This window comes from Brienomyrus brachyistius, chromosome 10, assembly GCF_023856365.1.
Source record: "Brienomyrus brachyistius isolate T26 chromosome 10, BBRACH_0.4, whole genome shotgun sequence".
In the NCBI taxonomy this organism is placed as follows: domain Eukaryota; kingdom Metazoa; phylum Chordata; class Actinopteri; order Osteoglossiformes; family Mormyridae; genus Brienomyrus; species Brienomyrus brachyistius.
Window position 1 is genome coordinate 19,672,517 of NC_064542.1, and position 15,199 is coordinate 19,687,715.

Here is a 15,199-nt window from a genome sequence, read left to right on the forward strand (position 1 = left end):
ATGTTATCAGTTTTGGACAACATGAAAAGGATTATGTACCAGGCTGGCTTCTACTGTTTACAAAGTAGAAAGGATAATGCATCATATTAAAATCCTAAATATTGAATGGCGTCTGTCGTGAGCTGTGCCCGGGAGCATAATTTTGTGGCTAAGAAAATTAACCAAATAAGCAGTCTTCTTTGTACATAGTAGAATATCAATGGGAAAATATCAAAATAGAAATCACATGATGCAGGTAAATATTGCATAGACAACTTCTGGATGTTCGGAGCTGGAATGTTCTTAGTTTTCCCATGAATGAGGCACTAACTGTTATACCACCTCAAAGATTAACAGGGGTTATCCTATACAACTACCTACTTAGGGACACTACAGCAGGGCTCCGCCCAGACTGCTAAGTCCATATCTGCAACCTTCTGCCCACCCTGTTCCCTATTATAATACCTTAGGGCACGAATCTAACTTTTTTATGTTAACATCGAATTTTTAGCACATCGGCCCCTTGTCAGAATACACACGTTATTTACTGTGAATTTGATAAACCAACACCCCACAGGACTCCTGAAAATTCCCAATCTTTGGAAATCTGCTGTTCCTTACCCATAAAGAAAGCACACCAAACAGGCAACTGCATCGAAAAGACATTTATAAACATTCCATTTGTTAGAACAAAGAGACAAAGTATGAACAGGATTAATTAAAGAACAACCACAAACTGCATTACGGAGAAGAAAATGCTGAAGAAAACAACAGTTGAGAAGACTGGCGAGCTCATTCATTCCTCCTTTGTCCTCCCGTGTCTCAGTTAAACAGCTCCTCCAGAAAGCTGACAGAGTTTTTACTAGAAGGCTAAGCATGAAGAGAAAATGGTCCTTTTATTTTGGTTAATTTCTTAGAGAAGAATTAGGCATTATCTGAATTTCTTAACTGGATTGGCCCTCCCATATGATAAAACGTTAGAATTTAGTGTGTAGGATACAGCACATGAGGGAAGCATACATGAGGTAGGTCAGTTTGAAGAGGGCGGTGTATGTGAAGGTAAGTATGGCTCACCAGAGTGAGTGTGTCTAAATCCACAATTCTCAGGTCATCCTCCTCTTCGTCCTCTTCCTCTATAAGTGTTAACCTTCCAAGAGCCGAAAAAGACGATATGAAGCACTGATGTAGACACACATGTATGCACGTGTCCACACACACGCATACATACACTCACACATTAAGTTGAGAATCCAGGTCACTGTTTGATGAGGGGGTGCCGGGGGAGAGAAAAACTGGCCGTTTGTGTCGGCGCAAGGCTTCTCTGGTGGGGGGAAGGCTGCACGGGGGAGAGGACACAGGCAGAGCCATGAATGGATGGTATGTGCCACACACAGGTTTGTATTCCATAAATAACCAAGCAAAATGCAAGTCTTTTGGCATTTTTAGTTCTTTGATTGGAGTCACACATTTTTCAGAAAATCGAGTTTCCCCTTGTGGTGCCCACAATGTAATATGCACATGACTACCCCCCCACCACACACACACACAGGGTGTGGCAATGAGCAACAGCCAAATCATCTCTGAAATCAAAGAGCTCACAGGAATCAGTCATGCAGACAGAATAACTAGGGATAGCAGAACCAGCTTTGTAGTGGTATACCAGACATCAAACAAGGCCAGCAGCCCCTTTAAACACTGTGCAGCGTCAGGAAGAAACACAGATCAGGTGTCGCATCCCCCCTGTGCCTCTATCGTAGACAGAATCATCAGTTAAGTTCACACGGCGAAAGGCAGGCTGGTGCACACCTCTCCATGGGGTCGCCCTGGGACCAGGGCTCAGAGACCAGCTCGTCACTGGACACGCTCAGCGCCATGCTGGGGTCCTTGCGGGCCACCGGCGATCTCGCAGGCTCCCCCTTCCGTGCCGTGGATGTCAGGAAAGGGCTTGTCAGCTTGCTGCTGCCATTTAGGGACAACTGTTCTGTCACCCTAGATAGAGAACCTGCTGGGTGGAGTTTTATTAGTCGGCAACTTTTGTTTGTGACAGTTTGTGACTGAGTATGTGCCTGAATATGGAACAGCATTCTGTACATCCCATACACCTGCCGAATGAAGATGGATGGATGTTTGTAAATGTTACACAAAAAAAAGGAGTTTATTTTGAAGCTGACTTGTTCTGGAACCATGATTTAAACCAGGAAAAGGGTTCTGACAAATTATTAAATACTCTTGAGCCACATTTAGCTCAAAGCTAAAATGGACATTCATTTAAACTGTGGGTACAGAAAACTTTTCCTCTGAGTAGATACTGTATTACTCGTAACTAAATCACCCTCAGGAGTAAGTGTTACTTATATACTCTTTCACATTAGCATCCCCCCATGAAAAGACCTTCTTGATCTGCACGCTTGGCCTGTTCGGTCCGCTGGCGTTTGGACATGGGCATGTCCTGTGGGGATTGGGCATGGGTGCGAAGCCTTGCAACCGTCTGCAGGGAACGCTGGTACAGCATGAGGGGTGGCCAGGGAGGCAGTGGTATGGGGGCCAAGCTTTCCAGAAATCCAGAACTAGGAGCGAGGAGGAGTGTTCAGAGGGATGAGGTGGGGGGTTGTATACTAATGTATACTAGTATACTATATAGTATACTAACTAATAAGCATATTACACCGTGCTTTTCACTTTCTGTAAGCGGGCATAACAAAGCTGTCATACCTGTCAGCAGGTGCATGCTTGTGTTACAGTGTACAGATTTTTCCATCACAGAAAAAATACAAATTAAGAAATCTTTTTGGAGTTTTGCTGGTACTAATGAGTCCGTGTGTAATATACTCACAGTTCGGCTCGGTCCGGAGGCAGGAGTTTATAACTGAACTCACTGAGGATCTCCAAGAAGAGCAGGTTGCGAGGGAGCCTTTCCGTATTCCCGACACCCTGCAACGAGAACTGGATGCCGTCCCTGCGGAGAGAGGCACAGCCTCACACAGATGGCAACTTACACATCTCTAGCTACACAAAGTGTTACGTATCGATTAAAAGTTTGAGCAGAGCAATACCGCTGAACAAAATCAAGAACGCCTCAGGTCAGACTGAACAGTAACGAATGCTGGAATGTTGAAGGTGAAGTCTATTCAAATACGAGGTAAGCCTGCCAATGACGGACCTAAAGTTAAGCTTTGGTGATATACTGTAAAACAGGAAAGGTATGGAGACTGTTAATGTTTATATTCAGAGAAGAATATAAAATATATGTTGTTATCTACAAAGTATATGGTAACATATGATAAATAGAACACTGACTGGCTGAGAGTTAACCCCCCCAGCACCATCGCCTTCTGATAAAACATTGTGGTTCATTAATAGTGGCCAGAGCAAAAACCAGGCAGCTAATTTCATTCACTTTAGATGTTCATTTCTTCTTTTTTGCTGGTGCCAATGTTTTTTTATTTTTTTATTTTTTTAGCTAAATCAACTTTGGCTGTAGGAACATGAAGGGGGAATGAACACACAGTAATTTACTTTCAGAATAAAGGAAACTAAGCTCAGCTTTTGGATAAGTGAGGATTGGCTGTCACATAAATGTGGTGCTTTGGAAATATTGCTCTAAGCGCAAGATAACTTTAAAAAGGTAATACAGAAGGTGGCCATACCCACACATAATCCTTTTTCAATATGCATATGTGCAAAGGGCTTTAGTAACGGCTGACACACAGACAAAGAACAAACGTGTGTGTGTGTGTGTGTGTGTGGGAAAGGGAGTAAGACAGAATCAGTTCAGGAAAAGGAGAAGCCACTGGCTAATTAAAAATGGAAAATCTCTGAGGCACTGACTTGTGCAGGGACGCCAGTGGCTTGCGGACGCGCTGCAGATCGACGCCAAAGGTCATGGCCAAGCGGCGGGCCAGCTCTCGCATCTCCTTGAACTCTGGGCTAGCATACACCTCCTCCTCACCCAGCTCCCAGGGCAGCTCTGAGTACAGCTGGGGAGGAGGACAGGGGCGATACCACTGCTGTCCAGGATATGTGCATACAGACACTTTCATTTACCTCACAGGGCATGTAAACTGCCTTCGATATTTGAAATCCCAAAACCTCCCCCCAAAAACCTAAATTTTCTCACAGTTGATCACAGCGACTATTTCACATATGGGGGATTTTCTCCACAGTATAAATTTTCAGGGTTTGTCGTGTGCGTTTTTGAGGAGAAATGTCCCCATGGGGTATATAACACACACACCTGACGCAGACTAAGACACAGGGTCTTGGCGCTCTGTACTGGGCTGATGATCTTCATTCTACTCAGCGTCTCTTTGATGATGTCACCATAGTCCTTATAGAACTACCACAAGACAGGAAGTCAGCCTACAGCACGTCTCGCTCCATCTGTCCCTCTCCAGTTACTTCACACACACCCCTCATGCTCAGAGAGCCCCCCCCCAACATATACACCTTCACCATGCTTAACATCTCACACTCCACTCTTCCTTCTCATCCTCACATCCCTCTCTCCCCTTTCCTCCCTTCACCTTGTTGTAATGTTTGAATACGTCAGAGGCGGCGCTGAGATCCAAGATGCCGAAGATCACCAGTTTGCAGTATCCAGCCAGCTGGTTCCGACACCTCTGCAGGGCTGTGATCTTCCCAAGAACCGCCTCCTCGTCATCGCCTGAAGGAGTGCAGCAGGAAAAGACGAGTGTGAGGAACAGTCGTCGTCTTCAGCTACCCACAGAGGGGTTTTAGATTTTCAGACCCAAACATATTGTATCCGTTTACGAGACTTGTCCTACGGCTTATCATTTTTAATACATACTGACATGGGTACATATTCACTGGAACTTTATTTCCCTAAGTATAGGTTACAGAACACAGGACTAGTCTATTGACTAAACCAAGTTTCTCAACCTGGCTGTCACACTATTTCAGATTTTCAGTTCATCCCACAGCTGCACTTAGCTGTTTATCTGGTCTGATACTTGTGATCTCAGGTCAGCCATTCATTGGACGAGTAGAATTCAGTTTCCCATTAACCTCAGGAGGCAAAATTAATAAGAACCTAATCATTTCACTAGCCCTGTGTCTGAGGATATCAAGCAGAGCTGAGTCATACGTAAATCTACAGCTCTATCTGGGTGCAGGTTGAGACTTAAACCAACACTTTGAAGTATAAGGTGTGTAGATGGTACAAAAAGTGACGAAAGGCAGGTTTCTGTTCTGGGAATCTTGGCATAGCTGGAATGCCTTGATCCTGTCAGGCAAAAGGGATCAGAGCTTTTCCTTACATGCAGCTGGTGTACGTGTTTGCGGACTGGTTAACATACAAACAAATAAGGTCTCAAGAAACGGGGAGGGCACCCTGCAGTAGATCAGGCAGGGAAGAAGATGGTTTCACCTGCCCCCCCTCTCCTAGCAAAACAAACACCAACAGATGCAGAGATACACACCAGCAACTGTCCACCCCAACACAAGCAGCAGGGAAGGCCAGACGTCTCACCACATTGGCCGTTGTCAGACTCGGCAAAGATGTAGTCAATGAGGAAGGACGCCATCTCGGCTTGAAGTGACTCGCTGGGGGGGCAGGCCAGCGTCTGAAGCGTGGGGTTTCCATGGACAGCCTTCACACTGAACACTACCAGCATGTCGCAAAGCCACAGGAAGGCCTGGAACAGGAAGCATGCATGCCTGTGGGTTAGCCACCCCACACACACACACACACACACACACACACACACACACACACACACACACACACACACACACACACACACACACACACCTGGTCTCGTAGCTCTGCTTCAGTCACAGATAAGCAGGCTTGACAGACTCTGAACAGAGACTGAACATCTTGTTTTAGCTTCTGCACTGCTGCCTGAAAAGGGACAATCGGAGAGAATAAGGAGAAAGGGGACTAAAGGAATGAGAAAAGAACAAAAGTGAGTGAGGTTTGCATGTTCACAGCACCTCGGCGGGTGAGGACATCATCTTCAGGTTCTCCCAGAGCAGGTGATTACTGGCACACTTCAGAGCGGGAACCATCAGCTGAAGTACAAAGACGACACACTAGCCTTTCAAATGCGGTAACCCCTGACCATGTGTGTGTGTGTGTGTGGGAGGGGCTGAGATTCACCTCTCTAATAGGCTGTCTGGACTCCACCCCACTCTTCAAGATCTGGAGGCAGGGCTCAAACAGCTGCCATCCTGTTAGTTCCTTTGCACTATGGGAGAAATAAAAGGCTACGAAACCACACAGAGGAAAACCTCTTGCAGAGGGGAATGACACACACCTGCTGAATGCCACTATCCTATTCAAGATGGCAGTCATGCTGTATACATCATCTTCATCTACAGGGCCCTGTGAGAGACGGACAGTTTAACAGGAACGGGCAGAGAGAGGCAGACCAAATAGGGTCTAAGGATCGGCAGACCCCCCCAGATGGAGCATGTCCATGTATGTGAGTGCGACAGAGAGGTTCCTACCTGCAGCAGCTCACTAAGGCCGGATGTGAATCGGTCCACAAGGTCGTCCAGCAGCTGGCTGACGGCCAGGTCCGCTCGGCTGGAGAAGGTGTACATTCTGGAGCTCAGGACACACGCCACGCGAGCACATGCCGCCAGGACACCGTCTGCCTGGTGCTTCTTCACAATCCCACACAACTGGAAGAGCAGCAGGTCCAGATACTGGGAAGCGATGGTCCAGTAAAGGAGGTAAACAACAAGAAGTGACCTTGACTTCAGATCACACACACGGGCTAACTTTAAGTATACTATTCAAAGCACGGCTGCTTGAACCTTCTCCATACGACGGTTGCTGCTGTAGATCTCCAGGTTGAAGTACAAGGGAGCTCTGAGCAGGCTGGTCATCTTCTGGACATCCGGTGAATACTGAGGCACAGCAGTGGGAGACAACAGATGTTGTGCAGACTGATGTGTGACTGTGTACATGCAACCTCAGATCATTGTAACTGAGACAACAGTACAAGAGACGGCATACTAAACTCATAAATTACCCACATTACTTTTCCAACATATTGTTCCATCATCTAGGGGACATCCCAGACAGGGTGCCAATCCATCACTGGGCTGCCAGATGTTCAAGCACTCAAGGTGGCTTGCAATCAGATATCCAGAAGAAACCCGTGCAAACCCAAGAGCAGACAGGAACCAGCTGTCCTGGAGTTTAGTGTGTGCGGGTGTAACCGTGTTCACCTTGGCCAGTAACTGTGGCAACACCAGTATGAAATGGTTGGTGAGACGTTGCCTGTCCTGTGCCTGTATCTTCTGGTCCTTCCTGCTGACCACCTGATCCACGCAGATGCGTAAAAACACACACACACACATAGGTTTGTAATGTCTATCTATATATCTCTGCGAGGACTCTCCATTCATTTCTATGACAAAAACTCTAATCCCAAGACGACTATAACCCAACCTTAACCAAACCAAAGTAACCAAACAAAATAGGAGACTTTTTAGTTTTTTTGATCGTGTTCACAGATCTTCATGGGGACCTAATAACGGTCCCCACAATGTAATTTAAACCCAATCTACACACACTTTCAGAAAGCAGTACAAAGCACCCAGATGTAACATCAGCAGAGTGGGATATACTGCAGCAATGGCCGAACGTGGAGCTCAGCCATAAACTCCCTGACCTTCTTCAAAGGGACTCTCCCCGCTGGAGGGCAGCCCTCAGCTGCCTGCCGCATGGCAGACATCATCAGCTCGATTAGGGCCGTCTCCTCCTCATCCTCCAGCCCTAAGGGAAATATGAGTGGGGAAAAAGCCAGATGATCCCTGACAGTGTTTATGACTCACACCCCGAAAAAAAAAAAAAAAACAGGCGAATGCAGGGACCCCCTCACCAACATCTTGCCCATTTTCCTGCAGCAGCAGTGATGTCATGCTCTCCCAGTCCCTGAGCTCTGCCCCTGCACACTGCCATAGGCTGTCCACCAGGTATGCCGCATGCTCATGGAACTGGGAAGGACATGGGATAAAAGCCCTGTGCCCTATGCGACTGACCACAATACCCAAAAGCTGCCAAGGCAAACGCCAGGACCAGCACCTCAGTGTGGATGAAGAAGCAGATGAGGAATTGGTGGAAGGCGACTGTGCGTTCCCTTGTATCCTGAGCATCTTTGTTGATCTCGCTGCACAACCTACAGAAATATACAAGTGAAGAAAAATCCTCAGCTCCGCTCGCCTGTATTGGAGGTCGGCCGACAAGAGTCAAGCGCTCACCTGTGGTAGAGGAAGGTCCCGGCGGCACAGGCCAGCCCCCTGTGTGAGGTGAACACCAAGGGGTACAAACGCTCGCAGTCCGCCTCCGACAGGCCCTCCTCAGTGTTCCTGAAAACACATGCGGCATGACACCATGCCCACTCTCTCTCCTGCACACGCACACACACACACACCATACTCACCGGGAAACCAGCAGCAGGAGTGTGACAGCCTCCACAGCGACGTCGCTGTCTTTGTCCAGCGTCATGCAGAGCATCCGTTCCTAGACACACACAACACAAAGCCCTACATCCCAGTGTGGACCTGGTAGCTGTTTGGACCCCCCAACGGTGGCAAGTGACCTTCAACACGTACCTTAAACCTGACGGTGAAGAGCTCGAGGCGTCCTGCAAAGTCCTTCTCGGCATACAGGCCTTGCAATGCGTGCATACATTGTCTCCGGACAATCGGATGCTGGGTGGGGTGGGGATGACGCTCAGCAAGTTCTTGCCATGTGTGCAGATGCATGAGCCGAACACCTGAGGGGAGCAGATACCTTGTCGTGCATGGTCCAGCCCAGGTACTTAAGGTAGCCATCATTGAGGAAGGTGGCCGGGTTCCCCTTCAGCCACACTCCCAGCTCCTCCATGCAGAGCGCCCGGATCTCAGCGACGCGGTCCCGGTACCGGTGCACAAACACGCCCTTTAGGGCTGTGTTCATCATGCTCTGCAACTCTGCCTGCTGTTCCAGGAGCTAAAATGAGGACGACGACAGACAGACATGGCACATGGACAGACAAAGAGAGACACTGTTGTTGCTGCTGTGTTTAAACAGAACTTCACTGCAGAGAGATAAGGCGCTTGGTATGTTTGTTTAGTATGAGGGTTGGTGGGGAGTCAGAGACAGAAGGCGATCAACGTGGTGAAAATGTTGGAATTCCGTGAGTGACAGGCTTAGTGTGAAAAACAGAGGCGCTAATGCCCTAGCACTGCAAAAGGACAGCATGATTCAGTTGGTATGTGTTACAGGACATGTGCATGTATACAGATGGAGACTGGACAGTGGAGTCAGACATTCCCCCCTGGCGTATGTAGTGGGAGACCGGCAGGTGGAGACCGACCCAATGTCTAAGGGGAGACCATTAGGTGGAGACCGGCCCTATTGTGTAGGTGGAAACTGGCAGGTGGAGACCAAACCTCACCTGCGTATAGGGGCATTCCGGCAGATGAAGATCAACACCCACCTTTGTGAAGGGGGAGACTGGGAGACAGAGACTGACCCCCCACCCCATCCCAGGTGTAGGGGACATCTGGCAGGTGGAGTCTGACCCTCCTGTGTGTAGTGGGAGAATGGCAGGTAGAGACCCACCCCCCCGCCCCCCGAGTGTAAGGGCCAACTGTCAGGTAGAGACCGACCCCCCCAGTGTGTAGCGGGAGACCAACAGGTGGAACCCTACCATCCATCCATCCATCCATCCATTTTCCAAACCGCTTATCCTACTGGGTTGCGGGGGGTCAGGAGCCTATCCTGGAAGCAATGGGCACAAGGCAGGGAACAACCCAGGATGGGGGGCCAGCCCATCGCAGGGCACACTCACACACCATTCACTCACGCATGCATACCTACGGGCAATTTAGCGACTCCAATTAGCCTCAGCATGTTTTTTTTGGACTGTGGGGGGAAACCGGAGTACCCGGAGGAAACCCCACGACGACATGGGGAGAACATGCAAACTCCACACACGTGACCCAGGCGGAGACTCAAACCCGGGTGGAACCCTACCCCTGCCTGCAAAGTGTAGGGGCCAACCGGCAGATGGAGATCAATACCTCAGTGTAGATGGAGTGCAGCTCCTCTACTCTCCCATGGGCTCTCCTCTCCGGCTCCTTACTCTTCTCCGCCTCATACCGCTGCCGCATCGTCTCCGTCCGAGCGGTCATGTCCACGGCGACCTCGACCAGAGCTGTCATCAGCTTCATGGCTTGAGGGAGCATTGACACATACACATGTGCCACACACATATATTGTACCGTAATTAACAACAAAAACGACCAACACAAGAATGTGTAAAAAAAAAAGTTAAAGATTTTATTTTGATCTTCTTAGACACTGACATGGTGACAATTTAATAGGAAGAGACTGTGAATCACCATCACGCACATCTGACAAGGAGCAAAGGAGGGTATGGATCATAAAAACAGCAGCCATCTTGCTATGGAGGCGTACCCATGAATGTGCTTGTGTGCCGGAAGGCACGGACCTGCGAGTCGGACATGCCAGTCAACAACGCAAGTACTGAAGAGAAGAGGTACTCGTCGTACAGAAGGCTGTTCTGACAGCGTTGCACTAACAGGTGAAGGAACTCGCACAGTCCAGCACGGAACCGACGCCATGCTGGGCCGGGGGATGACAGCGGGTACCTGGTCGAATCCTGGTGGGGTCATAAACCAAGGAAGTACTGAAAACTTAGCTGCAATGCACATCTCGTTGTCTCCTAGACCTGATCCAAAATCCTATTTCCGAATCAAACACAGGATGGAACCAATTTGCTGTTTGTTCAGACACTCCCTTATTTGTCCTTTGACACACCCACTTTTACCTCATTGAACTCTTTAGTCAGCCTGCTGATAATCTCAGCGTTCTGCATGCTGTTCAGCATCTCCCTGGTGACCACCCCTGAAATGTAAACACATACATCAGTCTGATGGCACTCGGGGCACACAGAAAGCTTCCATTTATCTAAATCATCACCCAAGGTGCCTGCAGAATGGTACAGCTGAAAAGCAGGCAAAGCACACAGCCAGTTCAGCAAACAGCATCTTCAATTTTTACCATCACCACTCCACAAGGATTATGCTAAACCCCTGAAAATCCTCCCACTCAACTTAGTTCCAAAATACCAAATTGGAGAAGTCTGGCCTTGCGTGGCTTGAAAGAAATGAATTAATCCTGAAGACATACAATATAGATAACCCATCTGCTCATTTCATCGTTATCTTTCAGACTCTTTGTCTCACAAACGAAATCCCCTTTCAACGTGTGGTGTCCCACATCCTGCCCTCCTCCTGCCTCCCTCCCATCCAGGGGCCGTGCCACCACCCGCACATAAATCAACCCGCTGCTATCTCGCTAAGCAGCTGAGCTTTCACCATCTGTAGCTACCACCGTGCACACACTTCTGTACTGACCTTGGCTCCGCATAAATAATCAATTATTTATTCTCTGCTCTATTATTCATTTGATTACCATAGCATCTTAGCGAAAGCAATTCTTCTTGTTATTTTATTTATGTAGATAGGTACATAAATGCAATTTAGGCAGTGCATCTCACCCAACTGCAGCCTCTTTTATTGGAAGTTTAACCCACAACTTTCTGGTCACATACGCTCATACCTGATCACCTTCCTGTGTCCACACCCACAACTGCCAACCAAACAAACATATTTCACCACTGGGCGTGAAAAGTTGCATCGCTGCGTCGTGATGAATCAGTTATTGAGGTGACTATTCAATGCATCTATCTGTAAAGTCAAAATTGATTTTTGGAGGTGTAATAGATACCTCTTCCTCCAGGCCATGCATTCTCGTGTTCACACACTGCAGGTAAACACAATGTGGCAGTGCCGGCACGCAAATTTCCAAAGCGTATGATGGCAGGGGGAGGCTCATTAATATTCATAAAGAAAGCGCAACTTGATTTTTCAGCTATGATGCTTTTGGGAAACATGCATCTATTTTGTGGTCCAGAGTGCTCTTCCAAAGATTAAGATAATTTTGGCCCTACAATGCTTTTGGGAAAGCCCTCTGTTTTGCAGTGCAAAAATGTTGATCTTTTTAAAATCTATAGAAGCAATAGTCAAAACCCTGAGGTAGCTAACTAGCTATCTACGTAAAGAGTAACACTGATATATAGATGCACAACATATTGGTTAAAATATCAGTACCAGCCAATATTCATTAAAAATCAAGATACTGGCATCAGATCAAGGTGTTAAGCTTGACTGATATTTACACTTTTCAAAGTAATGGAAGATTTTATTGGACTTCATTATTTGTAACCCACGGGATACAATCCACAAATATGTACCATAATCCACAAATATTTCACTATCTACAAATATGTATTTTTTCAATTTGAGTTGTGTAAAATACTTCTATATTCAGGCGAAGCATGATTATGTATTACCGTAACTCTCAAAAATTGAGAGATAGAATGACGTTTTCTGTGGCACAAAAGCAGCACTAAAAAAGCAGACAGGTTTCACATCTGTGCACTGTAGTGGGGGGGGGGGGGGGGGGCTGCATGACAACTCGTCTGGGAAATATAATTAGTATTTTCTTAAAAATGAAGGCAGCACAAATCCTAATTTTTATTATATCTTTTTGTAGATAAAATATAGTGAAATATCTGTGGATCATTGTTCATATTTGTGGACTGTCTTCTGTAATAATAGTCCAATATATACGTCCATACAAAGTTAGCAGAACCAGAGATAAAGACACATAAGGCCTTTAAACGTGCTTGATTTTTTTTCTGTACAGATCACTGGTTGGTCTTTTTACAATTTTAAATTGGTGTTTCTGAAAAAAGGTTTGAATATAGCTTATCAAAATAATTGATTATTTGAACCATTATAGACATGAACGATTTCCAATGCATCAAAGCATTCCTTAAATAACTGTATCAAATCCTTGGTGCCAATAATTTACACTGCACTTCGGTGTACTTTACAAGACATCTGATTGACTGAGTAACACTTCCCAAGTGCACAGTATTGTTCTCATGCTATGAGGCTAGCAGCAGTTAGCCATCTTGCAGTTAGAGATCATGTGACCCCTGCACCCTCCTGTGGTGATCTCTGACCTTTGCAGCCACAGCACTGCACGATGAAGTTCATAAACTCCACAAGTCCTGCTTCCTTGTCCTTTTTGTAGCTCTCTAGCCATTCGTCCACCACCGTCTGGAAGGAAGAAGAGCAGCACCCTGATCAAAACCTGTGATTACTCAAAATGCCGTTTCACCTTTAAAACCTTCCCATCAGCCTTCACTGAATGCCTGTCCTATATTGTCTAATGTTCAACAATAAAAACTGTGTTAAAGGTAAGCTATTATTTGGACGATTTATTGCTCTAGGAGTAAGCAGGGCGACATTTTAGACTAAGTTTGGACAAGCAGGGAATTCCAAGTAATGTGGGGAATCCCAGAAGACCTGTGCATACCCAGCCTTCCTGTCAAACCTCTCACTGGTCTTTCAGTTCACACTGCACTTTCATACTGCGCTCAGCCATACTACTCTCAGACACACTGTTGATCCCCTCTCCTCACCACCACAGCGCTGCGACCGGACTCCACAGCCTCGTACAGGTATCCTGTCTGCACCGCACTCCTGTGCAGAGGTTGCACCTGGCTGACAGCACTTATGTTCCCAACTGGAGTGGAAGTCTTTGGGGTGCCGGGGACTCGGCTAGTGACCATTCGTAGGGGCTGCTTACGGGGCTAAAGACCAGAACGATAGGAGGGGCACACTTTTCAAACCACCTTCTCTCTAAAAATTATTTAATCCTCAACAAGAGAATATAAATTAAGCATAAAAGTGACATAAGTGAAACATATATTCTGCTTAGGAAAAAACTTCACAAGCTGAGATATACTTCAGCACCTGCTCTTTACTGAAGTGGAACAAAGCTAATAATATAATTTATAATTAAATTGCGCTGGTTATTCGTCACAGATGGAGGATGGGGGGGCCTACCGGTGCTCCTATAGCCACTGATCTGGCTCCCCGTTTTCTCGCCCGGATCCGGTCCTTGAAGTCGCTCCCTGAATCGGAGACATCGCTGAACTCCTCCGAACTGGGAGAGGGCAGTAACACGTTGAGATGCTTATGTAACTTGGAACGACACATATATGTCCGGTCATGACCGCGTTAATTACACCTATACAGCAATACCGATCAAAGTATCCAAATACCAAAGTTAGTACCTGTTGTAGTCCATCTCTGCTGATCGACTCATCTCTTCAGCAACTGAATTTGGCTACGAAAGCTCAGATCTGAGAAGTCATAATACACAGTTCACGGACAGATAATTAACCATATCATTTTTATTTAAAGCTAACGCAAACTGCGAGACATCAGAATCAGTGCTTTGGTCAACTTCTTTATAAAGAAAACTGCACTAAACACACAATTATGGACAAAGACGAAGGGAAATAATGACTGAGGAGCCTATCCTGCAAGATGAATCAGGCAGATTTATGATCGAAGTTAGTGAACTATCATTAAATATTAAATAAATGCGCTTTCTTGATTAACCTTCGGAAACTGCGTGCAAATTGTGGTTAAAAAAAAATCAAAAATAATTACAGAATTAGAACGGTTTTCTACGTTTCCTCAGAATGAACAGAAACTCAGCAGTCCTCAATTTAGGCGCGAAGAGCTATACCCGTAAAACAGTTACTACTGTAATTGGCTCTTCGCCAGTCTTCAGCTCGATAACGATTGGACAGTGATTGGCTCTTCGTTAGCTGCCATCTCGATAAGGATTGGACAATAATTGGCTCTTCGTTTGCTGTCATCTCGATTAGAATCGAACAGTGATTGGCTCTTCGTTAGCTGCCATCTCGATTAGAATTGGACAGTCATAGGCTCTTCTTTAGCTGTCGTAAGATATCTCTAGTAATTGAGATTAACAAAGTGAAGCATACTTTTAAAATTGTAGTACTTTAGAAAAACAGAACATACTTTTGCTTTATTTATGTGATTTCCATTTAAAAAAAACACTACAAAAAATTAAAGTCAGTATCCAGATGTGCTGCGATGGGCTGGCCCCCCATCCTGGCTTGTTCCCTGCCTCGTGCCCATTACTTCCGGGATAGGCTCCGGACCCCCCGCGACCCAGTAAGATAAGCGGTTTGGAAAATGGATGGATGGATGGATGGATGCAGATGTGCTAAATCTAAGATGCATTAACCAAAAATGTCATTTTTGGTATTGGGGCTAAAAG

The 15,199-nt window shown here is 46.4% G+C and overlaps 1 protein-coding gene across 3 annotated transcripts; it reads right to left on the minus strand.

The window, feature by feature from the left end:
- Window positions 1-636: 636 nt before the first annotated feature.
- Window positions 637-14,645, minus strand: LOC125751201 (cohesin subunit SA-3). Of its 3 annotated transcripts, none has more exons than XM_049029836.1 (32): window positions 14,560-14,645; window positions 14,178-14,246; window positions 13,948-14,047; window positions 13,521-13,691; window positions 13,059-13,155; window positions 10,794-10,870; window positions 10,421-10,625; window positions 10,024-10,175; window positions 8,750-8,947; window positions 8,569-8,667; window positions 8,397-8,476; window positions 8,215-8,322; window positions 8,039-8,132; window positions 7,836-7,950; window positions 7,626-7,729; window positions 7,180-7,272; window positions 6,763-6,855; window positions 6,451-6,651; window positions 6,258-6,325; window positions 6,101-6,188; window positions 5,935-6,012; window positions 5,750-5,842; window positions 5,468-5,633; window positions 4,503-4,642; window positions 4,214-4,315; window positions 3,808-3,956; window positions 2,813-2,935; window positions 2,371-2,546; window positions 1,786-1,981; window positions 1,214-1,315; window positions 1,054-1,126; window positions 637-849 (listed from the first exon to the last, which is right to left on the minus strand). In XM_049029836.1, exons 2-32 carry the CDS (start codon window positions 14,207-14,209, stop codon window positions 802-804), a joined length of 3,621 nt encoding a protein of 1,206 aa, XP_048885793.1. In that variant the 5' UTR covers window positions 14,210-14,246; window positions 14,560-14,645; the 3' UTR covers window positions 637-801. The 3 variants fall into 3 exon arrangements, with proteins under 3 accessions (XP_048885793.1, XP_048885791.1, XP_048885792.1); XM_049029834.1 differs by having other exon boundaries at window positions 5,935-6,033; XM_049029835.1 differs by having other exon boundaries at window positions 5,935-6,033; window positions 14,509-14,600.
- Between the last annotated feature and the right edge of the window lie 554 nt (window positions 14,646-15,199).